The sequence below is a fragment of the Barbus barbus genome (genome assembly GCF_936440315.1).
Source record: "Barbus barbus genome assembly, chromosome: 18".
NCBI classification, from domain to species: Eukaryota; Metazoa; Chordata; class Actinopteri; order Cypriniformes; family Cyprinidae; genus Barbus; species Barbus barbus.
In genome coordinates this window covers 15,795,942-15,823,197 of record NC_136746.1, presented here as the reverse complement: position 1 = coordinate 15,823,197, position 27,256 = coordinate 15,795,942, and the positions used below count along the sequence as shown (strand labels likewise).

General features: G+C 36.8%; 2 protein-coding genes across 2 annotated transcripts; one reads left to right on the top strand and one right to left on the bottom strand.

Moving 5' to 3' along the window:
* Positions 1-2,442: 2,442 nt before the first annotated feature.
* On the bottom strand, positions 2,443-17,615 carry LOC306884355 (piggyBac transposable element-derived protein 5-like). Its single transcript, XM_079440144.1, has 7 exons — positions 16,963-17,615; positions 11,331-11,761; positions 8,148-8,282; positions 6,944-7,124; positions 4,630-4,827; positions 3,128-3,233; positions 2,443-3,035 (listed from the first exon to the last, which is right to left on the bottom strand). Exons 1-7 carry the CDS (start codon positions 17,270-17,272, stop codon positions 2,840-2,842), a joined length of 1,557 nt encoding a protein of 518 aa, XP_079296270.1. The 5' UTR covers positions 17,273-17,615; the 3' UTR covers positions 2,443-2,839.
* Positions 17,616-18,540: 925 nt separating this feature from the next.
* On the top strand, positions 18,541-27,161 carry LOC306884345 (conserved oligomeric Golgi complex subunit 2-like). Its single transcript, XM_079440129.1, has 18 exons — positions 18,541-18,736; positions 19,212-19,373; positions 19,512-19,577; positions 19,659-19,739; positions 19,815-19,915; positions 20,400-20,508; positions 21,509-21,688; positions 21,821-21,945; positions 22,044-22,170; positions 22,284-22,423; positions 23,953-24,014; positions 24,230-24,381; positions 24,456-24,638; positions 24,719-24,791; positions 24,891-25,033; positions 25,515-25,654; positions 25,760-25,940; positions 26,249-27,161. Exons 1-18 carry the CDS (start codon positions 18,677-18,679, stop codon positions 26,354-26,356), a joined length of 2,193 nt encoding a protein of 730 aa, XP_079296255.1. The 5' UTR covers positions 18,541-18,676; the 3' UTR covers positions 26,357-27,161.
* The last annotated feature ends 95 nt before the right edge of the window (positions 27,162-27,256 follow it).

Sequence of the window (27,256 nt, the reverse complement as noted above, 5' to 3'; positions counted from 1 at the left end):
ATATACATAATATACACAGCATACATATATTATGTAAACAACTTTTTTTTTGGATGTGATTACTCGCAATTAATTGTTTGACAGCACATATATATATATATATATATAATGTAGTCTTTATTTTAATTTTCAGCTTTACTGTAATGAGCATTTGGGGACAGAATGTGCATCCATGTCCTGAAAATATCAATGCAAAGAAAAACGTAATAAGGGTTCAAATAGTGCTTAATTCTGTAATTGAATTTTTATTTTGTATTTATTTACATTATTAGTAATTCATGTATAAATTATTATTACATTTATTAATACTATAACAATATTAATTTATTTCTATATTTATCAATTTTTCTATTTAATGGAAAATGTGACCTGGAATAGTGCAATGATGCAGTAACCAATTACTGTAGGGAAAAAGGTATGTATAAACAACATTTATTAGTGTGCAAATTGGTGTAAACTCACATAGAGGCAGGGAGGTGAAGCACAGGTCAGTCTGATAACTGGACATACAGTGAGGGTGAACATTACACAGAACACAGATACTCTCACATACAGCTGAATCATTTCAACATTCACAGTGAGAAGACAAGTTGAAGGAACACCAAGCGTTATTACAGCAAGACACGGCACATTCACAACATTCATACATGAAATAGATACATGTCCAACACTGGGTTCTTGTTAAATTGACCAGATATTGAGGAATTTGGTCCAGTAAATGAGATTATATAGTTGTCATAGGGGTGTTGTTATTAAAAGGACAGTTTATTTTTACCTGCTCTCATGCCACACGAAGCTGGCCCTGAAGTATATCCTACAATGTTAGCGGCCAGTGCAAAATCAGAAACTTTGCTTATTGGAAGGGTTTTATTCTAATGTTCTGCACCAGCAAGAGCTTTAATTAAAAGTCTTGGCCATGCCGACCATTTTCTGGCTTACATATTATGCTCTTGGCAGAGATGTTCATAGCACCCGGTCCGATCTCCTACGTTATATTGCACTACAGTAGATGTTGTAGTTACAAAACCCTGAGGTCACCTTAGATAAGGTCAAACACCTCTCTAACGCCATTACAGTTCACTGTCTGCCTGATTAAAATAATTAAATAATTCCCACTGAAGTGCAGATTGAACCCAAAGGATGCTCTGAAAAACAGGGATATACAATCTCAAAATCATGTGTTGCCATTTATTTTAGATAAGCATAGGTGGCAGCTATTGCCTGAAGTGTATTTGTTAGTATATTGACTATGTAGATAAGGTTAATAGTAGTACAAAAATATTACAATGAAGTAAAATCAAATGTTTGCAACATTCATGACAAAAAAACAAAAACAATCATGTTTATGAGCACACCTATATAATGCAACATTGCTTTTGTCTTGATTTAAAAGAGATGCAGGTATAAAATATGGCATGTATATATATTTTGAATAACTACAGCTGACATTACAAAGTAGACTTTTTGTACAGATTTGTATAGACTGAATATGAAGCTTTAAAAGAATGTTTTAAGTGATGTTCAGTGGTAAACATCCTAACTGGTTTGTTAGTATGCAGCGTTTCACACAGTACAAAGAAAAACAGCAGGTGATGCTCAGTAAATAAGAAGCATGTCTGGTAAATCTGAGACAAATTCACTCATAATAGCACATCTGTCCCTTACAGTGGTCATGAATACAACACAGTGATACTGCGGGAGATGTTTGACTAAATAGATTACCTGAGGGAAATGAATCTGCTTCGGTTTTTGAAGGGATGAATTATGCCATGGGCTGCGACTGTACCGTAATTACTACGGTTACAATATAGCAACATGGAGAATATATCTTTTGATAGATTCTGGAACAGTGAACGATCACATAAATCCCCCCACTTACAGGTACATTCTAGTTAAAGTCTTCTGTAATTACCTTCATTTTTTTTTTGATTCATTTGCAAATACATCAATGCCCCTAGATAATCCGTTTAAATTACACAATAAAAATATATAAATAAATTATTAGAAATAATATTTACATTATTTTTGGTATACTACTGTATAATGGGCCTTTTTCCTACTGTATATTCATTATAATAATTTAATTGACAAAACGATATGGATATTAATGAAAGGCAGACAAAGAAGTTAGTTATAGTTAATTTGCGATCATTAGACTTTTGCCAATCCTGACCGCTACTTCCGAGTGCAAAAACGATTGGGAAAGCATAGTAGTTTTGCCACATTTCACCACCAGTTTCGGTGTCTGTATGGCGTTATACATCATCTGCATCACTAATGTTGCTGCCTTTTAAAAAAAGTGTCATAAAGATCATAAATATTAAGTGATATAAAATAGAAAAAAGCCCAGGTATTTGGGACAACATCTACAATGTTCTGTGATCTAACGTGTGAATTGCATTACATTCTGGTTTTGCTGATAAAACACCTCAATCACAGAGTATATACAGTATATTTATCAGTGCTGACTGTTGGATATGCTGCTCACAAACAGAGAATTCACAAAACACGTACCTCAGGGTTCAAAACTACGTCAACACTATTACTGGAACTCTATGGATAAAAATCATTGCACATCTACAAAGGGCACGTTTTCATGTTTCTCATGCAGCAAGTGTTACAGTGACGTATGTACATCAGTCATGTAGTATCAAATGGGGTGTTAAATTGGAGTTTAGAAGGAAAACGTCCCTTTTCAGCCAAACTTGGCACACATTTTGCGTTATGTATAGGGTTTTTTTTATTCAAAATGACCCTGAAGTGCAGAATGCAAGTGTATTTGAGTATGTTAGAATGAGTGGGTTGTCATATGTAGGTTAGAGACAGCATGCGGTTTCTTTCACTGAGTGGGTGAGCAGTCATCCATATCCAGAAGCTCCTTGACCAGCCTCTCGCCGAATTGTGCCCGGCTGTAGCGTTTGACGTGGTAGGCGTCTGACATCTTGTAAAGAATATAGGCATTGTTGATGGCGATGCTGATGGTCAGCCAAAACACCTGCTGCCAGGTCTTATTAGGCTTGTGGAAAATGAAGTACCTAGTTGGAAACACATGAGTTGAGTGAACAATAAAATGCATGTATATGTCCTAAAGTTTCATTGTAAAACAGACATAATTGGACAAACTCACTTGCTGTACTTGTCATCGTATTTGCAGATGTAACTCAGGTGTGCAGCAAAGGCCTCCACAGCAAGGGGACATGGGATTTCTCCACTCTTCCTCTTAATGATCACCCCTAGGACAATCCGGGCAGAAATGTCACACTGTCAGCAGACAAAAGGATTTAATATCTGACAGTTCAGTTTTCTGCTGCACCTAAGCAACAAGATCTTCTGGTTTGTTAGTAGCATAAATCATGCTTTTACTGATCATAAGCATAAATGTAGATTTTAAAGTGCCCCTATTATGCTATTTTTAAGGTTCATAATATTGTTTTGGGAGTCTCCTACAATAGGTCTACATGCATGTAAAATACACTTTTGTTTTCTCAAATATCACCTCATTTTCCAACGATTCATTCAAAGCAGTTCTAAGATTCAGTCTCTCTAAACCCCTCCTTTACATGAGCCTACTCTGCTCTGATTGGTCTGATGGCCCAGTCTGTTGTGATTGGTCTACCGAGTACAGTGCGTGCTGGTAACGATACACCTATTGCAATTGTATTTTAAACGCTCTATAGAAAATATAAACATCTAATTATGTATCATACTTACAGGTTATGATTCAGTGGAGCCAGCTAGTTCAAATAAACTGGGGACTGAGCCATCTTTGAAGAGCAAGTGTTTTGTGAATCCCGTGATGAACCGTCCGAGTTTAAAGAAGCAGTTGTCAGTAAAATGATGGGAATTCAAAACAAATTGAGGTTGTACTGCTGTTGTAGAATGGGAAAATTTATTTTAACCACTGATTCTTTGCAGCAAACAAATTTATTTTCACAATGTCTTCTCGACATGATGTTTACCACACAAAGAAGATACAATGTTTGAGAGCGGGTCAAGTTGTTCGCAGACGGCCAGCGTAGAACATAGGCAGGCATTATGCAAATGTGTTACCCCGTGAGTGGGATTCAAATTACTGAAGACTTATTTAGGCTGTTCAGAGTCTATCATTTCTTTTGGAAGACAATAACTTTATTTATCATGCAGTTTCGGCTGCATGATAAATAAATAAACCAGGAGCAATGTTATTTGTTTGCCAAATTGATATAGCTAGATATACCTTTTGAGAATGTGAAGTGCTTTGAACACTTAATGCATATATTTGCTTTTTAATTGGATTGTAATAGAAAGAAAAAACGAGAATAAGATGATTGAAGTGATAAAATATATATTGCAGCTCAATGCTTTAAATCACTCTCTAATGAAAATTCCTAGTATCAGCTCTGACATTTCTCATGTGAAGCTGCTGTCAGAATAGATCAAAGCTTATCAAAAAAAAGTGAAGACCAATGCAATTCGACGAGGCTTTGCCTTTTATAATCCTATGATGTGTAAAATATCCACTTAATCCACAAACATCAGCGTAAAACCAATCTAAGCTTGCACTGCTATAGTGAAAACGCTCTCTGGGAGGTGCTTTGATGCAACTTGCGAGTATCATTTGAAGTTTGCAGGTTTCCTTTTATTTCTTACCTTCTTTAATGGGAGAGTAGGCATTAGTGAGGAACCTGAAGCTGCCTTTGTTGTACCAGTTGATTATGGACATATTGCCTCTCATCTTAATGTGAGACTGGCCACGTTGCTGTGGAGTCTCGGTATTGATCAGCATAGACTGAGGAAGACCTGTACAATCGCTCTTCCTAGTGCTCAGCAACCCACAGCAGTAGATGCCTGCAGGAGAAGGAACATAGTACAGAAAAAAAATTATAATTAATCTCTGAAGCTGGCTGAGAATGAATATTTAGCCTGAACATTCAGTGTGTGCCAAAACAAGTGTTCACATTTGAATGCTGATAGGATGAATAGAGGTCACATGAATAGACCCCTGCGTGTGTGATCTATAAAGCTGTGAGCAGATGTCTTGTCCATAGCACTGCCAGATGCTGCAGCCTATCTGAACTTGGCCTGAAATCTGATATGAGATCTGAGATATGACGATTATTCATCCTCTCCGCATGGGAAATGGGAAAATGGTGTGACTAATCTTTACTTTAATATTTTCAAATGCTGGGTTAAATACAACCCAGCGCTGGGTAAAATAAGGACAAACCCAGCAATTGGGTTGTTTTGACCCAGCGGTTGGGTTACTCCCCAGAAGGCTGGGTTAAACATTTAACCCAACTATTGGTTGAAAACAACCCAATCTCTGGGTATGTCCTTATTTTAACCCAGCATTTTTTACTTATGCAATGAACAAAGTGCTGTCAAATGTCCTTAAAATTTTAAATAAAATAAAAAATTAAATAAAAATTAATAAAAACTATATAGACATAAAAAAACTGAATAAAATGACGAAAAAAAACAAACAAAAAAACAATAAAATTGCATCAAACAACACCTTCAACTTGTAAATCTGTGGAACTGGATGAAATCTGTGGAACCTGACGCTGTGTGAATTGAATGGAACAGCTGAAAAAAATCCAGAAAAGCAGTTTTGGGGAAGCTGCTCTAAAACTGTCATGATACAAGATCCTATTAATTAAAAGCAGTTAAAGTAGGCCAAGTTAAATACTCTTTTAAATTAGTTTCCTTCACTACAACTACTAGTGAAAAGTAGCTAACTACATTGAAGCTATTTAGAAGGGCACAATCTTTTTTAAATACTGTATATATTTGTATGAAATAAAAAAGTATTTGCACAGAGAAGAATTAGTTATGATGAAAGCATTAAAATAGATAAGATAATTATGCTAAATAACAATGATAAAATTAGAAAACCAGTTATAAACAGTGATAAGGTCTAAGTACCCTAAAGAAAAACTATGTAAAAACCATCAAAAGTCACTGCTTTACATGAAACTCTCTGAGTCTGAACAAACCAATTCACTGAACTGGACATATGTTGTTCAGCCGAGTGATTTATCCTGTTTGCTCTTGATATGAATAATAGACCATTTGTCAGCAATTTGTTGTGCTGTTTTGCTCAAGCATTCGAGACTGTTTGTTTTTCAGCATGTGTGTTTGTAATGGTGAACTGCTCTGCTGGATTCAGCTCAGATTCCTTGGACTTATTCAAATCAAACAACTTGTCTCTTATAGTATTCATCAAAAGAACTGACTCATAGTAGCATTTTTTTCCCCTCATAATAGTAATTTGTTTATTAATCAGACGTTGACGTGTTTGCTTGCAGCCCACTATGACAATTCTACAGAAAGACATTTTTTCCATGTTGCAATGATAAAAAAAAAGCATTTTACATTTACATAGCATTTTACAATGTTAAGTTTGAAAAAAGCTACACTGCTTTTAAGACAGCTGAGCTACTGTCACGCTATTGAAAAGACACTACTTTTAGTTAATTACTCCCTAAATATTACAGGACAGTACTGTATGAGGCTGAATAAGGCTATGTATGAAGCTGATATATAAATTCCACATGACATTCAAGAGCTAGTTCTTTAATAATGTAAAAGGTTTTGATTCAAATGTAGACAGAAAAAAAGAAGCTGGCCACCAGCTTAATCCACTCTAGCTGTGTTAACATTCACTCCTTGCTGCCCAGCTAGAGGCTTTCAAATAATCTTTGAGTATGAAACACGCGTTTGCTGTGAGAACTCAAGGTCAACTTCCTCTCACTCTCTCCATTTATTCCTTGCCACAGGATGCTGTCACCGTGTAATTAAAAACTGCAGGGGATGAGGAACATCAGATGGAGAGAATATTAAAGAGAAGAAAAAAAAAGAAGCAAAGCAAAGCCAAGGCAGAATTCACTGAGAAAAGTAGAGCAGATAAGGATGCAAGGAACTAACAGATGCAGCACTGTTGCACATGAGTTACAGAACCTACCCTGTTTCTCAAATTCCTGAAACAAGTTTAGACTTGTGATGCTCGGGCCAGTGAAGATGATTGCATTACGGCCAGCCAGATTCTGACAGAGCTGCTTGGCCACCAGACTGTGAAGCTGGGGTTTATTTTTCAGCGTGTCCAAACCATCTGGACCTGGACCCTCCTTTAGATGGACATAGATCTGGTGAGGAAGAAACACAGTGTTTACAGCTGCTTAAACATTAAATCAAAATTGACATTATTTACTTCCCATTAAGAAATAAATTATGTACATTTCACATTCTGGATATTATGGTGAATTATTTGGCATTCTGATATGTGATGCCCTCTTTTCATGATCTAATAATCAATTGAATCTTTTTTCTTAAATATACTTCAAAATTCAATATAAAGTTTGAGGTGACAAGTTTATTTTATTTTAATTTTTTCAAAGAAATTAATGCTTTTATTCAGCAAAGATGCATTAAAATTATTCGAAAGTGACCGTAAAAACATTCATAATGTTGGAAAAGATTTCTATTTCAAATAAATGCTATTCTTTTGATTTTTTTGTTTTTTTAATTCATAAAGTATCCTGAAACATTGTATAAGTTTCCACAAAAATGGTTTTAATAATAAAGAAATGTTTCTTGAGCAGCAAATCAGCACATTAGAATCATTTTTGAAGGATCATGTGACACTCTAGACTGGAGTAATGTCTTTAAATTGTAATATTATTTCACAATATTACTGTTTTACTGTATTTTAAATCACATAAATGCAGTCTTTGTGAGTATAAGAGATTTATTTAAAAAAAAACATAAAAAAAATTACAGACCCTAGATTTTGAATGTTATTGTACATCAGAAATACTGAAGTAAGGACAATAAATTCTGTTGTCTGATTGGCTCACTCCCTAGGCGCAAAGTAGTTATTATCTCTAACAGGCACAAACCAAGAGAAGAGTGCAATTATGTTAAGTGGTCTGGGCTTTCTTTTTCTTTGTTGACTCTATAAATGATATTTTATTGATTCCATCTGGTAATGTGCTTCTCTGTAGTCTAATTTATTTGTGTTAACAAATATCTGTGTAAAATTGCTGTGTTTGTGGCAACAGGTTAACAAAATATTTTAGATAAATGAATATTTTTGGTGTCTTTCTCATTAGAAACAATGTGATGTAACATCTTGGGGCAGTTGATATCCTCCAGCGGTGTGTACTCACCTGACAGATGAAACCAGTGGAGCTGCACTGTCGCACCCACAGGCTGAACTTTCTCTTCTTCCTTTTGCGCAGCTCCCTCTCTGTACATGTGGTAATGAACACGGGGTCCTCATCAATCAAGGGCTCATGGAGGACCTGAAGGAAAGCAGCATGTCTCATTTGAAAACTCCACCATGATAACACTTCAAACGCATCATTTGTCAATGCAAACTTGCTTTTCAAGCTATTTATGTTCCCTGCAGGAGATGCACACTGAAATCTTGACGAAGATCCTGTGAAAAGATGTTGGCTTATCAAGTCAGATACGATAGAACTGTTAAAACTAACCAGCTACGTTCACTATAGATATCATAATAAGCAGTGTTTGACTCAGTAAAGAAGTAGTTAAACAGGGCATGTGTGACTGTGCTGAATGCCTTATTGTTTTCCAAAAGGGGATAAGAACCAAACCCACACTGTGGCAGTCAAAGTGGGCTGGATGGCACACATTGTCAAGGTGATATAACCATGGCACTGGGAGAGCTGAGAGACGCAGATAGTGTTTAGTTTACTAATGGCTGGTGAGTAATTGAGGGGTGTCTCAGAGATGGGTCACACAAGGCCTCTTTAACACAAATCTTTGATTTAGGAGTTGAAGCTGATTTTATTGGTAGAGATTCCAAGCTAAAATGCAGGCTAATGACAAGCATAAAAAGATAGTTCACCAAAAGGGTTTGCTAAGCCTCATGCTGGTTACTTAAATGAGGATACTAAATTTCCATTTTTTTTTTTAAAGTAAACTATCCCTTTAATATGAAAATGTTATAAATGTAGAAGTTGACAAACTAAACACCATTGCAGATTATCAATTTTACTTGAAGTACTAAAAGGACCTAAAAATATCTCAAAAGCACTTGAGTAGGAACAGTAATTAATGGGGTTTTCAAAGGGCAGGAGTTCAAAGGACCTCAATTAGCACCAAATCGTCAGCACAAAAGAAGAATGACTTTTCTCAAAGGAAATTTCAATTTAATTTAATTTGCCTAGCTATATGTCACACTTTCCCTCATACTAAATTACACAATAAATCAATCAATCAAATCAAATCAATCAATATAGTGTATTCTCACATTCTAATGGGGAAATATACCAAAAGCTAGTTACTAAAAGAAATCCCTGATGGCTGTTTAAAAGATGAATGTGCTGAGTGAATTATTCATACTGTTTGAGAAACAATGTCTTGAGTCTGGAAGCGCAAATCATTTATTCTAATTGTATATTAGGCATTTAATTTGACCGAATGTAATAAATGTGTTTCACTTTTGCTGAATAATGGACTGCTCAAATTCTAGCCCATATTTCAAGATTACTTCTCATAGCTCAGTTCCAATTTTATGTCCTCTATCTGAAAGCAGAAGCCAAGATCAGTGAATCCAAACTCATTTTCCAAATGAAAAGAGAGAGAGAAAACAGAACAAATGTAGGAGGGTGTTGAAATGGCTTACTTGGCACAGCTGTGCTCATGTCTTCTTGTCATTTAACAGTAAACTCCCCGATATTAGCCTGACATCTGAATATCTGACACAATGAGCGCATGATTATTGTTATTTTACTAACAGAAAACATTTAAAGTGAGATTTGGGGGTATTAGATTAACAGAATTGGCAATTACTGTCTGTAAGCTTATAGCACTTTGAATCAGATATCTGACTGCATTGTCATATTTATTTACAGCAATTTTGCTTAAAGATAGGGCTGTCAATTTGATGTTAACATAATACAATTATTAAAAAAATGTATGCATTTAATGTGTCACAAGAATGTAATGTCAGTTTGTCCTCATTTAGAATCTTTTCTCTATATTAATTGCAATTGGTTTGATTAAGTAATCTGTATACTGTTTAAAATGTTGGGATCAGTCAGATTTTTAAATGTTTTTGAAATAAGTCTGTTATGCCAGGCTGAATTTATTTAATCAAAAATACAGCAAAAACAGTAATATTGTGAAATAAATTTTTTTAAACAATTTTTAACAGCCTTTACTCCAGTTTTCAGTGTCACACGATCCTTCAGAAATCATTCTAATATATCGAGTTGCTGTTCAAGAAACATTTCTCATTATTACCAGTGCTGAAAACAGTTGTACTGCTTAATATTTTTGTTGAAACCATGATTTAATTTTTTTTTCAGGATTCTTTAATGAACACCCTAAAAAGAAACTTTAAAAATAGGGCACAATATACTGTATAATTTGAAGGAATTTTTCCGTATTTATTTTTTTACAGGTGTTTTACCAGTATTTTGAATTTTACACTTCATTGCATTGTGTTTTAGAGTTAACAGAAATGTCTGTTAAATTAATGGATAATGTCGTGTGTAATGAGCTGCTAGTACATTTTCTGTTATTTTACGGATTAATTTTTTTACAGTGAATAGGCAGCATTTATTAGATTTTTATCAATTTAATGAATCTTTGCTGAGTAAAAGCATGAATTTATAAAAAAAAACATATTACTGACCCCAAACTTTTGAACAGTAGTGTAATTCATTTTAATGTCCCTTATTAAAATATGAATTTAATAATAAATATCAATAATTTAATTAAATATTTATTAATAATTTAATTAAAATTGTTTCATGAAATCATAAGTTCCAATCAGACACATAATAAAACTAAGCTGAATACATGAAGAATTGAAACCTGGGGGACTTACAAAAGAGTACACAGAATAAAGGTAAAAATGTTGACTTCTGAGCTTATGAATAACTCAAAATGTCTTTAAGGGCCTGAGGCGTTCATGCGTTTAACTGTAGTGCGTTTCAGAACAGATGTTACTAGTTTGTTTTCAGTCTATGTATGTTACTAATTAGGATTCAAAATACAACTTTGAGTATTGCATTCAGCAGATCTGAAAAGTTGCAGACAAAAAATCTTTCAGACCTCTCAATGGCACCATAAAGCTCACAGCCTGGGGACATGTGACGGGACTCCAGGCTCTCCAAATTACAGCAGAACGTGCTCTGATTTCAGTCCCAAACCCACTTTCTACTGGCACAGAAATTGAATATGTTTGCTAGTCCTAGTTTCCAAAAAGTTAATGTGAAGATTTAGTTTGTGAAGTTTTTTTTTGTACCTTGAACATATTGGTTATTGCTGATTGACTATTGAATGATTTCTACACTGAATTGAAGTCCGATCTTTACCTGTGTCTGTGAGGGCCTAAAGGATGAGGCAAAGCTCTGCTGGAGAAAGTCCAGGAAGGGCTGGATCTTATAGAGGCCCTGATTACCACATTGGCTGGAGCGGAAGGCTACGACGTGGAAGTACTTGAGGATCTTCTCGAACCGTGCCTGGCTCATCTTGAGCGCGATGCTGCGGTTACTGAAGAATCCGCTACTCCAGATACTCAGCACTGACTCGCAACGGTTCACGCCAGTAGAAGTAACATAGCCCAGAAAGGACTTCATCTCAGCCAGCGTCACATTGGTCCATCCTTCATCGCTGCCAAAGCGCTCCTGGTACTTCTTGGCATACATGTTGGTCTGGGTCACCATGTTCTGAATGACGTTGTCAGGGACAAACAGCTGGAAGAAGTCCATGGCCGTGGCAGTGGCCGGCATTTTCTGTGTCAGACCTGCAAATTGAAAGGAAGGTTTAACAGAATGGTATTTTAATTCTTTAATTTCTTATCTAACCAGGGATGGTTTTACCAGGCTGTTGCTCTGATGATTGCAGAGAATAATACAAGAGCTATTGCAAGAGCATTTTATGATTCACAAAACCAGTTAATTTGAATAAAAAAGAGGTTGGAAATCTCTAAAATAAATCCAATGGAAATGCATAATATGTGATTTTAATTATACATGTTTAAATATGTAAAACAATGAGCAGCTGATTTACAGAACAGCTAAGAATCTTTGTAGGTCAGTATTTCTTCCAAATAATTATGTTACATTTCAGTAATTATAATTGTGGATGTTTACAAAAGCTTGTTTTAGGAAAAAAAAAAAGTAAATAGTAAGGTGACTTTTTATCTCACAATTCTGAGAAAAAAAGTCAGAATTTCAAGATATTCAGTAAGGTCAGAATTGAGAGATATAAACTCAGATTTGCGAATTTGTAAATTCAGTTCTTAGAAGAAAAGTCTAAATTGTGAGATATGAACTCAGAATTGCTAAAACAAACTCTGAATTGCATGCATTTATAAGTTGCAGTTCGGATTTTTTACTCAGAATTGAATGTTTATATATTTATGAGAAAAAAGTTGCAAATACTTTTTAATCCTATGGCAGAAATGGGTTTCCACAAATAATAGCTAAAAAGAAAAGTCAGAAAATGTACAGTAACTTATCTTGACTGAAGGGATTTTGTCCATAGAATAAAAAACTTTTGTGTTCAACAGAAGTAAGTCATACAGGTTTGGAACAACATGAAAATGATTACATAATGTTCATTTTTGAGTGAACTATCCCTTTAACTTTATAGGCTGGGTGCTAGATGCACAGTTGAACATCTAATGACTTTTATCAGGACCCTTATCACCATCTACCTAATAGGAAGCATTCAGTAACAACTAATGAGCGTATGGTACATCAACACTGAGCTGCGGAGGCTGAGCTTATCAGCTAATGACAAAAAGTTGTAGAAAGTGGCTCACAAAAAGCTTAATTTGTTCCCTTATTATCTTTTACTCCACTTCCACTAATGGACATTTCGTCAATCCAAGCAGCCCACACACAAATGGAGCAAACAACTAAGAAGGAAAATGTTAATGTCTAACTTCAGCTCTTTATAGCAGATGGGTTCCATGGGACATTAACTTACACTGTGAAATAAGTACATTTACAGTGTTACTTAGTGTGAATATTGGAAAGTGTCTTGATCTTAAATGATTTAAACTCACACTTGTATACTGCGTTGCATACTGGGATATCTGATATGTTGCAAACACCCATAAACAACAGACGAAAATAAAAGTATGCTGCCCTTAAGTTTTTTTTTGTTTTTTTTTGTAGTGACATGACAGAAACCCCAAAGCACAGCACTGGCCAGCAACTGCACTTGCCACATTTACTCAGTGCCACAGTGGCCTAATGACCCAAAAGCAAGAGAGTGTGTAACTGATTTGAGCACAATATACAACTGTGAGTAAACACCTGTACAGGATTCTGAGTGAAGGAAATCTGTTGTAAAAATTGTTTTGAGAGGAAAATAGAACAAAAACACATTTTTCAAATTTATTTACATGAACAGATGGTTCTGTCATGCTTTCCAAAGCTTCACGTGCTCATTCAGTCTTATATATATATATATATATATATATATGACACACATCTTCACCTAACAGCTGCAATTCAACCAGTAACTCATCGCCCATTACGGCTTGTAACAAAGCTTATAACGCAAATGCAAGCATTCCTCCAGGATAAAGCCCATTGTACAGTGTTTTATGTTCATTCATCTGTGCCTTTTTGTATAAACTACTTACCAAACACTAAAGAAGATCAGTGAGAGAGAGAGAGAGAGAGAGAGAACACATCTGAAGAAAAATCTCACAAGGTTGCTGATTATATAAACATTTTTCCCAGTATGCTAAAAATAGGTAGCTTACATTGCATTCATGGACTTAGAATTTCTATGAAAGTATAAGCTAAACTGTGTATCTTAAGTATTGTAACTGGTCATTATTATCCTTTTACAATTTTTAAAATATTGCAAATTGAATTTGAAAAAAAAAAAAAAAAGTTGTTTAAAATAGTTTTGTGATGTATAGCCAGACATTTCAAGCTCCCAAAATTATTTTATGTCTATACACATAATATATATATATATACACATACATATGTGTGTGTGTGTGTGTGTGTTCATATCTGGCTTAAAATCTGTTATGATATTACTCAAAGTGTTATGTAATAGAGTATGACTCTGCAGCTTAATCCAGATAATGGCTATATCACTTGTAAAATGCATGAAGTGAACATACCAATGTACAGTATACTGCTGTATTTTATTTGAAAGAAAACAAATTAAAGTATAAAATAAATATGGTTTAAACTTTTCCTATCTTACACTCTAAAAAATGCTGGGTTAAATACAACCCAGTGCTGGGTAAATATTGGACAGAACACATACTGGGTTTTCTACAAACAGTTGGGTTAAATGTTTAACCCATCCTTCTGGGCAGTAACACAACCGCTGGGTCTAAACAACCGAATCACTGGGTTAGTCCATATTTAACCCAGCATTTTTTAGAGTGAGATTAATGTTTAAAGTGCTTCAGCTGTATTTTATAAAAAGGTTTTCTTTCCACACCCAGTAGTTCTGTAGAACATCAAAATGTATTTATTTATCTCTGTCTACAGTGAGTCTTCCAGGAGAACAGCTGCTGGTGTGCCACATAGTTTCCTAGATTAATTATTGAGAAGAACCAGCAGTCCCTGTACCTTCTCTACACCTCCTTTATACAAATAAGCAAGCTGATATAAATCGATCTTATTATTTTAGATCTCACAGCAGGTGCAGAATCACACCATATGGCACTCAAACAGTCCAAGCTTTAGGTCTCAGTTTAACTATCATATCACAAAACTGTTGGGTTTGACAAAGATCTGTTGTAGGCAAAATGAAGGATAGCTTCTAGCTCTTTATTGTGCCTTGGTTTATCTTTCTATAATTCTACATATTACTTGAGATATGTTAGAAGACATGCTTTAACAAAGTCTGAAGGATGTAAGCAAGAGCCCAAAGTGCATTATGTTGACCTAAATAATATAGACCTTATATAAGTATCACAGTCAGGCTAGAGTGTTGTGCCAGACATTTGCCTTATACAAACAGTACTGACAGCTCGCTCTGATGAAGCATCGCCTGTCATTATCCAAAGGTATCACGTCTTATTAAACGACCCATGACATGAAATGCAAAATGTCTGTTGTGTGACTTTGTGTATCTTTCATGCATCATTTTGCAGCTTGTGCCAAAGCAAAGGCAGCAACCAGATGGCCCATTTTCCCCCCATGGTGACAGACAGAACTTTCTGAGCAACCACGACAGAACGATGTGTCATTTATCAACAGCACGGCATCTACTCAATTTGGAAAACGTTCAAACCAAAACAAGAAAATATTACATGCAGATTAGGAGAGTTTCTTCTAATACATTATCATGGCATTCTAAGGTATTTCTAAGTATGTTTTGGTTCATTAAACATAATTCTTTCATTTCCCATATTTGTACAATGAAAGCTCTTTATGTGACATTTAAAAACAGACTCAAACATGTACTCTTGGGTCATTTTGACTTGAGTGAAATTAGTATCAGTTTATTGATCCACATGTCAAGACTCAAGCGGCCAGGGTCTGTACAGTAAGTGATGCCAAGGAGTCTCTTCACTCCTGTTAATGACAATATTTAGACTGCCATTAAATGGCAATTAGAGAACATATTATAAAATAGCATAAAACTCTCAACCATCCTTGCTAGAAAAAAAAAAATGTTATTAAGGCAGAAATGATTCCCTGCACATTATGTAAACCACCGCATTTGAAAGTCTGCCTGGCATTAGCACATTATCATCTCTATCTAGGATTCAGAGAGAAATATAGACCTTCAATATTGTGTGGCCGAAATCAGTGCTTTGAATTTAATGTATTAGTTCACCCCCCCTCAAAAAATACCCCAAAAAAGCCAAAAGATGTTAACTGGTGGAGTGGTGTGGATTGCTTTTGGATTATTGTGATGTTTTTATCAACTGTTTGACATTCTGACGGCACCCATTCACTGCAGAGGATCCATTGGTGAGCAAGTGATATAATGCTAAATTTATTAAAATCTATTCTGACATGCACAGCATCTTTAACTGTTAAAAGAATAAAAAATTAACATATTTTGTTGGTATTTAATTGCATTTGTTTTAGATTGGGTAGGCAATGGAACCACAAGCATTTGACTGGCAAGCATCTTTATACTGATAATTCATGCAAAATTTATCAGGTAAACAGAATTCATAAACACGACTAAATGAGTATTTGTCAATGGTATAAAAGTCTAGACAGTCAGTCAGTCATGAGCTTGGATAAAATGTGGTGACACTGCATGAAAGGCATTATTAAAATCCTTAAAAATGAGATTAAGCCACCTACACTGACAGTGAATTGAATACTAATTCAAACTGGTGACTGCATGACATGAATGTTAAGGATTTTATCCTACAATAAACTACTGGGTCTGACTTGTGCATGGTTTCAGATTACTTTTTTGTCCTTATTCTCATAAGTCTTTACTTATTTGTTTTCTCTAATGGCCACTTGCTGAATAGGTGCATAGTACGTCACTTGATAAGTAAGCATTTACACCAAGTCTAAATCTCCTCTTAAAGCTGCCATCTTACCATTTTAAAGTGTGAATTTCTCAGAAATGAGAGACTCATCTCCTCTACTTATGCAAATGACCCTCCTGCCCTGATACAGAGCTAATCATAATCATAATCATAATCACAGCTGCTCTGAGTCTGGCAGTGATTAGACACTGGAAGCATCCTCAGATGGACTGAAACCCTAAAATTTGGCCTGCTATCTCAGTTCCCATTTTCTCTTCCCCCAGCTATGTGCAGGATTTCAAAGAGCCAGTTAATAATAAATCACCCCTGATCCATATTTGAAGGAATTGTGTCATCTGTTGGAGCCATCTGATGAGAGAGATCAAAGTAAACCAATGTAGCATCAAAGAGTCCCATCTGTGAGCTTAATTACTCGTCGAGCATGCAGGCAGGCCTCTCAAGGATGATGAAGCTGCATTGCATTTACAGGAGGATCGCTCTTCATTAGACCAACTTACCATGCGTGTCGTGATAGTGGGGCACGCTGAGGTCCTGTAGCGAGTCGCTCCAGCCCTCCTCCTGCGCCTGGCCGTTGGAGACGGATCCGGGGGGACCGCAGCTCTGACTCCTGGCTTCACCTGCTCTGGCATCGACCGGATTCGTCTCCGTGTAGTTATCCGAATTGGAGTCTCCCGTCGTACTGTAAAAGGGGTTTTCGCTGCTGTCGTCTCCCGACTCCCCAAATACATCGTCGGAAATCTGCAGGCTCTCGTAGCGAGATCGCGCTTCCTCGAGGAGCGACAGCCCCCTCCTTCCACACTCCGCCATCGTTTCTCAGTCCCGACGTAGAGCTGCTGCACCCGGCGAGATTCCGCATGCAAATGACCTCCTTAAAAGCGTCGAATCCGGCATGCAGTCTGCTCCACTGAGCCCCTCTGCGTCGCGGTCCTCTGCGCGAGATGCAGCGGGCGCGGGTCTCAGCAGCGGCGTGGAAACAAAGCTGAACGCCGCGGGAGCTGTCCGTCCTTTCTAGTGCTGAAATACCCCCAATCCTGCGAGCTGAACCCCACAGTTGACCGCCCCACAGACGCTCTGTGCATCCGGGTTGGGCGGGCTCCCCTCTCTGTGGAGGATGACTGAATGAATCGCTTCCTTGGAAATCACCTGACTCGGTCTCCCTGCGCTGTCCAATGGGATTAACCTCTGAATGAATCATGGATGTTAGAGACACGAATTATATTTGCTCTGCCACAGTGCTAGGTGCCTTGTGGGCAGTGTTGGGGAGTAACTAGTGCATGTAACGGAATTACGTAATTTAATTAAAAAATAAATGTAACTAATTTGTTACAGTTATTGAGAAAAAACGTGTAACCTAATTCAATTACAGGTATTTATCCTCAGAGCAATTTCAAAGTAAAAAGAGGTGCTAAAGTCAAATTTTTTGGTGTCAATTTTTATAATCTTAATTCAAGTGATGCATAATTTTGAATGTGTGACAATAGTGAGTTTTGAGCACTAGTGTAAGGTTAACCCTGTCTGCTTTAAATGCTTCAAAATGATTAACAGCTGAAAACATTTGTTGGAAATTTAGAAAAGTAATCAGATGTAATCTGTTACACTACTTATTACATTTTAAATAGGGTAACTTGTAATAACCTATTACATTTCCAAAGTAACCTTCCCAACACTGCTTGTGACAATAGCATCAAACGAGATCCAGTTAGACGTTTCTCATATTCACATTTGTATCATATAATTGTAAATGTCCATTTTTGTTGTTTTTTTAGAAAAACGAAGCAAAGATAATGAGATTGAAATATTGACAGTAAAAACATTAAATTAGCCTATATTACTTTAGTCTTTTTGAACCACTATAGTAATTTTGCACTGTAGTTTCCCCTCTGGTTTTTATTGTATCATAGCACCAGTTACATAAGAGGAATACAACACTATGTGTTATTCACAGCATGAAATACTTGTCATTAAATTAGTTGTCATCAGTGCGTGGTGTAGTCGCTGCAGTACCGCTGGGAGCCATTCGGGGCGCTATTCCCAGATATTCTCTCTTTCGGGGACTGTAGGGTTTTGTATTTTCCACCCTCTCGTTAGCGTGTGCCATGTTTGCGGAAGTTGAATCGATTACTCTGTCATTTGAACGAAATGTAGCAAATAATCTTCACGTTTAAACAAACACGTTTGCAGGTTATTTTGTTTGTGGCCCGTCCTAAAAGAATGATGACCTTACCAAAGGGACCCGATTCTTTGTGTTTCGACAAAGACGAATTTATGAAGGTGAGTGAGCTGTTAGTGATATAATCGACTGGAAGGAGAGCTGTATTCAGCTGTGCAGTTACTAACTTGATTGACCAGTTGTTTATATTTAGTTTGTGTGTTTTATTTGTATATATTTATATTTCAAATGAAAATAGTCATTAGAAAATCAATCTAGGGTTCCTTTCATGTGCTTTTAATGTTAATTTGACTAAGACAACCTATTGGACAAGTTTACCATCATAAATCCATGCTCTAAAAATGTGGCTGTGACACATGAAGTTTTTTAAACCGATCAAATCATACTGTAGATAAAAAAACCGCAATTGATAAAACGAGTGAACTTTCTCAATCAGTAAACCGTATCATTTAGGGTCCCAAAGACCATGAGACAAACATAATTTAACATTTTACATAGAAGACAATTGGAAAATGTAATCAAATTGAAATGATGTTCATAATCCGTTATCATAAATATTTGTACATTTCCATGCAGGATGACTTCGATGTGGACAAATTTGTGGCTGATTGCAGAAAGCGTGTCCCGCTGGAGGAGATGCGTGAAGATCTGGAGCAATATTACAGACTTCTCAAAACAGCCATGGTCGAGCTTATCAATAAAGACTATGCAGATTTCGTTAACCTGTCCACAAATCTTGTGAGTCTTTGCATTTTTAAAACATCACACAGGATTTTTAGTAGAATTGGTGTGCCTTGAAAGACTTATGGTTTATACTAGAGCATCATGATTTTTGTCACTTGCTTTGTAGGCTTATTGTTTGTATCTGTGTTTTAGGTTGGAATGGATAAAGCCCTTAATCAGCTCTCTGTCCCTCTTGGCCAGTTACGTGAAGAGGTGCTGGTAAGTGCTTAACACATCAGTGAATACGTTTGGATTGGCCATATTTTAGTCATTATCTAAGTATCTTCCTCTCATGTACAGAGTTTGAGATCCTCTGTGAATGAAGTTATTGAAGCTATAGACACCCAGCTATTCAAGCAAGATGATATTCAAAAAAAGAAGGTAAGTTATAATGCTAAAAATGAAAATACTATGTTAAAACTATGCACATATTGTCCAACATTGTGTCTTTTGTAGCTCTGTGTGTTAAGACTTATCCAAGTTGTGAGATCAGTGGAGAAGATTGAGAAAATTCTTCACCAAAACACCAAAGATACAACATCACTTGAGACCAGCAGGTATGTGGAGTAGTGAAAGAGACAAGAAGTAGATGAGACAAATACACTACTGTTCAAAAGTTAGGAACTGACGTTGTTGTTTTTTTTTTTTTTTAAAGTCTCTCATGCTTACAAAGGCTACATTTATTTGATACAGTAAAATCAGTACTATTGTGAAATATTATTACAATTTAAAATATAATTTAATGTAAAATGTAATTTATTCCTGTGATGGCAAAGCTGAATTTTTAGTAGTCATTACCCCAGTCTTCAGTGTTACATGACTCCTTTCTCAATAAAATATTAATCAGTTTTAATCACTATAAAAAAAAAAAAAGTAAAAATCTTACTGACCCCAAATGGTAAATTAGTGTATATTGCAGCTAAACATCTTCTTTTGAAATATGACTCATGGCTTAAGGAAAGGATTTTAGATTATGTACTATTTGCATTTACTTTGCACTTGAATAAACAGCGAATGAACAGCTTGTTCTTTGTTTTTAAGTCCTCTTCTGGCAGGTCAGATTCTAGAGCGGATTGCCACCGAGTTCAACCAGTTACAGTTTCATGCAGTCCAGAGCAAAGGAATGCCATTGCTTGATAAAGTCCGACCGGTGAGCTCCCAGTCTTAAAATAACCCATTCTGTTTCTTGTCAATTTTAGATGGGGTAGGAGAATGTATTTACACTATATGGACAAAAGTATTGGGACACGCCTCTTAATTATGGAATTCAGGTGTTTTGATCAGATCCGTTGCCACATTTGTCTAATGCCACGTTCCAGAAAGGGGCAGAAGTGGGAACGTCCCAGTTGAAATGTCCCACTTCAAACCTCAGTGAGTTTGAGTCAATCACATGTCACGTTAACATACTGACCTCATGATGGCACTATGGACACAAAGAGAGCATTTTGTGTTTTTGTGTCAATTATGGCATAAACAGAAAAAAACTAACAGAAAGTGCTGCCATTCATTTTGAAAACAACAGACGACAACAACAACAGACTTAATGTGCAATGTTTTTAAGTTTGACACAAGGTAGCTCCACACTATGCGAGTTCATAGGTCGGATGTCCGACTTCAAGCAGCATTCCAGACGTTATTTCCAAGTAGGATTTGGGAAAAACCTGAATTTAGATTTGTCTGGAATGCAGCATAAAATAAAGCACCAAGCCACGCAGTCCGCATTTTTTATGGCTGAGCAGCTGCATGCAAGCCTCGCATCACCAAGTACAATAGCAAATATCAGATAGAGTGGTGTAAATGCCGCCACTGAGTTTGGTGTGGAAGAACTTGACTTACCCGCATAGATCGCTGACCTCAACCCCATCGAACACCTTTGGGATGAACTGGAATGGAGATTGCGAGCCAAGCTCACAAGTGCTCTTTTGGATGAATGGGCAAAAATTCCCACAAAAACACTTCAAAATCTTGTTGAAAGCCTTCCCAGACGAGCTGTTACAGCTGCAAAGGAGGGCCAACTTCATATCAATGACTATGTGTTTAGAATGCAGCGTCATTAATGTCCCTGTTGGTGTGATGGTCAGGTGTCCCAATACTTTTGTCCATATAGCGTATATCTACTTTCAGATTTTTGTGATTTTTCTGTGTTCCAGAGAATAGCAGGCATCACAGCTATGCTTCAGCAGTCTCTGGAAGGCTTGTTGATCCAAGGCTTGCAGACGTCAAATATAGATATCGTGCGGCATTGCCTCAGGACATATGCTACCATTGATAAGACCAGGGATGCAGAGGCACTGGTCGGACAGGTCTTAGTCAAACCGTACATGGATGAGGTAATTTGCATATCTGTCATTATTGACAATGTTGTGAGTTTTGCAAATGAGATTCAAGCGTACAGATACAAAATTCATGGACATGCTATCTGTCTTCTCCATCTGAATGTAGATTTCCCCTTTTTTTGTCAGGTTATAGTTGAACAGCTTGTCAAGTCCAACCCTAACGGTCTTAAGATGATGTACTCAAAGCTGTTGGAGTTTGTGCCTCACCATTGTCGACTGCTGCGAGAGGTGACAGGTGGAGCAATCTCTAGGTATGTCTGCCGCTAAAAGTGAATGTTTACTACATTGTGCGATTGCTGTCATATTACACACAATACATTTTAACGAGTTTACCCTTTTGTATGCCCAGCGATAAAGCCGACATTGTTCCAGGATATGACTTCCTTGTGAACTCCGTTTGGCCTGAGATAATTAGAGGTGTTGAGGAAAGAGTCCCTTCCCTTTTCAATCCTGGAAACCCAGATGCATTTTATGATGTAAGCAAAGTGAAAACATGCTTTAGCATTTTTGTTGTTTTCTTTAAATGAAATCACATTTTACAATGGGAATGTACATTTCATTTTCCTTGTTTCTATGTTCTGTTTTGCAGAGATACACTGTCAGCATGGATTTTGTGCGTAAGTTTGAGAGGCAGTGTGGTTCCCAGGCAAGCGTGAAGAGGCTGCGAGCACATCCGTGCTACCAGAGCTTCCACAACAAATGGAACCTGCCAGTGTACTTCCAGCTGCGGTGAGTATGAGGACATAGAAATCCAGTCACAGCTGTACCATTCCAGTGCTTTATCTGTTCATGAGCTTTTTAGGTCAATACAACCTGGAAATTCTGTGTGACCCATTTGTTTCCTACACTGTGATATATTGAGATTTAAAGAGTCAATCCCCCTCCAAAAAGTGCAGAGAATGAGATTAATTTAAGGGTTGTTTGTAACCTGCTTCCTGTAAACATACCCTGTCCTGTGTCTGTTGGAAGTGACTCAAATAGTTTTTTTTCATAATTTTTTTGGAATCTCATGTGCAGCTTGGATTCTGTTCTTTGTGCAATATATTTAAAGAGAGATATTTGCCCTGGATATGAATCGATCTGTCTTTGCTCTGTGATGTTTGATCACTATTCGCTGGTTATAAAGTCAACTGCTATCTTAGTTTGTTTAAGCCAGTTAAGCCTGTAAAATTTGTTTGCTTTTTCTTGGAATTAAGGTCTTGTGGTGAACTTCAGTAGCTCTTGTGTTTGTATTTGTTTAATGGTTTAGCATACTGGATTTGAAACCATGTTTGCTATTTTCTGTAGTTTTTGGACACTTTAAGATATCTTAAAGGGGTCATATGATGATGCTAAAAATAACATTATTTTTTTGTATTTGGTGTAATGCAATGTGTTTACGTGGTTTAAGGTTCAAAAAACATTATTTTCCACATACCGTACATTATTGTGGTTCCTATCTGCCCAGCCTCTCTAAAATGCTTCCATTTTTACAAAACTCATCATTCTGAAAAGTGCTCTGTGTGCTCTGATTGGCCAGCTTTCAGTGCATTGTGATTTGCCGAATATCTCAAGCGTGTGATGGAAATGTTATGCCCCTTACCATATTTGGAAACGCACAGCATCTCCACGATATGGTGGCGGTGGCAACAATACTACTGCGAGAATAAAAGTTACGCCACCTTTCTTTGCATAAACATTTGGGCGGTGTTATGCAAATCTTCCAACACAGTGATGTAGATATGTGGGGGCATGTTTAAATGAGGTGTTTTAGGGAGGCATGGACGAGTATCAACTTTTATAAAGAATATTTCTTTGGGTTTGGGACTTTGGTCTTTGCAACTTTCCAAATATTATACATGCACGAACAGCTTGTAACACTCCAAAGACAAAGGAAAGCTTGAAATCGCATCATATGACCTCCTTTAATAATTTTGTTAATTGTTACAACTAAAATACCAAGTGTAAAAGTTCTCTGATTTTAATGGACAAAAAGAATGGTAAAAGTTTGAGTAATTGCATTTGGCATTTGTCACTGTTTCGTTCTCCCATAATTCCTTTGCATCAGCCCACATGGAAGTCATCACAAATCAGCTGTTTAATGTTCTGCTTGAAACAGAATTAGTATTTAGCAAAAATCCTGTGCTGTATATTATATAAGTTTGAAGTCATTGAGAACTTCATTAAGAATCAATGTAACTGCTATGTAGCAGAGGCCACTTTGAAGTCTTTGTGTCTACAGCTTTCTCTTGACTTTCTGGCTTGGATATGTTTTTAAGGTTCAAGGAGATTGCTGGAAGTCTGGAAAATGCTATTTCCGATGGACTACAGGCAGCTCCAGGTCAGTGAGTGTATTTGGGTTCATGTAAAAATGAATGCACATGAACATAAAACGTGTGGTATAGTATTACCTTCTCTATGCATCTGTTGACCTGTTGTTGTTGTTGTTGTTGTTGTTGTTTGCTTTTTATGATAAATATAGCTCTCAATTTTACAAGAGCATGAGTAACTGATCACCACTGACATCCAGTCTGCTTTTTGAATTTGTGAACTCAGCAGGCTGCAGCTACCACCTGCAGGTGACTGAGGTGTTGTGGAGCTGTGTTTGCAGGTGCTGGGCTGACCGGGTGTACCTGCCACCACTTGCTCATCGATTTTGGAAACTAACACTGCAGCTGATTTCCAGATACGCCACCTTTCATACAGAGGTAAAGTATTCCTGGCGGAAATTACATAAATTATAATAGGATTGTTATTCATGTCTTTCTTTTTCGTCTCACAGGTCCTAACAAAATCACCTCCTCCAGAGACTAGCAAAGATTCGGTAAGACCGCTCCCAAGCTCCGCCTCCTCCACATCCAGCCGCACATCACAGGATGCAGACAGCGAAACTGGCGGCCCCACTGTTTTGTCTACTAAGAAGCTTGTCTTCATTGCAGCTGATGTTGATAAGTTACAAGGACAGGTAATTCTGATTTTTATTTCACACAGTCTAAATTTGATCTCATTTGGATCGAGTGAGAAATACTTTTACTCTGTTCCCAGATTCCAGATATCTCTGAGATGATCAAGGCCAAATTGGAGAGTATTGGGTTCAAAAACTTTGCTGTTGTTTCAGGTTTGTTGTGGGGTTTGAAGTCATTTCTGATGTTGTAAAATTCTGATGCCATTTCTAATGTTCCCAAGTAATACGTTTCATTCCTGTTTGGTGCTCCAGAAGCCTTGCAAGATTCCAGCACGTCCCTGTCCACCTGCATCCCCACACTGAACAGCAGAATGACTCAGCATCTAACAGAAAGGAGCGTTCGTTTCCTGAAAAACGCTTCGGAAGTCCCACGACTTTATCGAAGGACTAACAAGGTCGAGTTATATATCCATGTAATATTTAAAAGTCATGCAGAAAGAATCGGTGAGTCAAGATCTGAGACAGGCTGGGAAGAAAATAAAAACACATTTGGATTGATTTGTTTTGAAATGTTTATAAATTTAGTTGACTTTTTCACATACAATATTTACTTAGTTAACTAATTTTGACACTTTTTTTTTTTTTTTTTTTTTACTATTTGATGACTCTACCCATTTAAATAGAATTTATTAACAGTAGGAAGGAATAACCGATCAACAACTGCAGGATAGAACCAAGTCCCCATCCTACTTTATATTTTCTTGTTTGATAATCTGTTTCACTTGGATGTATGTCATAATGTGAAAGAGTCCTACTTCTGTTACATACTTCAAAAACCTAAAAGTGCCAGTTTAAAAACTTTGCAAGTTTACATTTTCCTCTACAAGAAGATGCTCAGTGCTTTGGCCTGAACTTTAGTTGCTCTCTCATTAATAGGAAGTACCCACTAGAGCCTCAGCCTATATGGACAACGCACTTCAGCCACTCCATCAGCTGGTCACAGACTCCAAAAATGTGGTGAAAGACTCCATCATCCAGGAGTGGCTCAGGGTCACACTTTCAGACTGCACCCATAGGTACAGCAGAGAGGAACTTTTATGATTCAGAAATGTCTAGGTAAACTAGTTTATTAATTCTAGATTGAAGAACTTTTTTGTTTAAAAATGACCTCTGTTTAATAGATATTTTGAGACTATATCGGATGTGCTGAGCTCAGTGAGGAAGATGGAGGAAAGTCTAAAAAGGTTGAAACAGGCTAGGAAAACAACTACCACCAGCACCGTAGGCATCAATGCAGGGCCATCAGATGACAGTAAGATCCGCCTGCAGCTGGCACTGGATGTGGAGTATCTTGGAGAACAGGTATGAACATGGTGGTGATGGCGCAGTGGATAAGACACATGCCTTTGGTGTGAGAGACCCGGGTTCGAATCCACTGTGAGACACCAATGTGTCCCTGAGCAAGACACTTAACCCCTAGTTGCTCCAGAGGCGTGCGACCTCTGACATATATAGCAATTGTAAGTCGCTTTGGATAAAAGCGTCAGCTAAATGAATAAATGTAAATGTAACATGGTTCTTGATGAATGATTAGCTTTTCTCTCCTATTTGTGCATATCAGGTTTGCTTCATTATGCTTATCTTTTTTTTAATTTTTTTTTTTTATCAAGATTCAGAAGATGGGTCTTCAGCCAAGTGACATCACCATGTTCTCTTCTCTGCTGGAACTGGTACAGGAGGCAAGAGATCTTGCTTCAGCGGAGCAGACAGGGTCCTAAACCAGAATGGCCCTGAGGGGCCAGATCAAAAGTAGGGTCCAAAATGGTTACTGATCCGAATGATGCTACATGGCTCAGTATCTGCTCCAGGAGTAGTTTATGAAGTTCTGCCATCCTTCAACTGTTCTAATAGCAGCTATCTCGACCTGTCTGGAAGAGCAGCACACTTATTTACTACTGATTTACTCTCTGATAAGTTATTTATTGTTGAACTCTATGGGATTATATGGCCAAAAAATCATATAATTTGTGGTTCAAACTTATTGGAGAATTTTTTTATGAACCAAACAGCACTCAACATAAACAGTGCTATAAGCTCTCGTGTCCTGTCATATGTGGCTACAGCAAAAAAAAAATGCATTCAACACAGGTGTTTGACTGGTGTTGCATCTGTCAGAAATGTTTTTTCTCAGACATTAGCTCTGGTGAACCCTGCCAAATAGCATCAACAGTGCAAACTCTATAAAGAGGTTTAATGCTCAAATTACCTCTTCGTTTTTAATATATCAAAATGGGTGTTTGTGTTTCACTGGGTAAGAATGGAACTACTAAGATTTAACAATAAAAAAATGACAATAGTATGAAATGTTTGTGAGTGCGGTGTGTGTAGAGAGTTAATTTGTTACTAAAATGGCCTTGTCGAACATTTAAGGTCAGTGACCTCTCAACTGGAAGAGTGTGTTTTCGATACATAGAGATTTTAGGGGGTCTTTTCATAGCAGTTTCCTCAATAATTGTTTATTGTTCATTTGTCTTAAACATGCACCTCGTATTGGATAAATTAAATGTGGGTTGTTTAATGATTATGATATTTCATACTGTATGGTTGTTTTTATTTACAGGATTTTTGGTTTCTTACATTTTTGTAGAATCTTTTTTTTTTTTTTTTTTTTCTTTTTT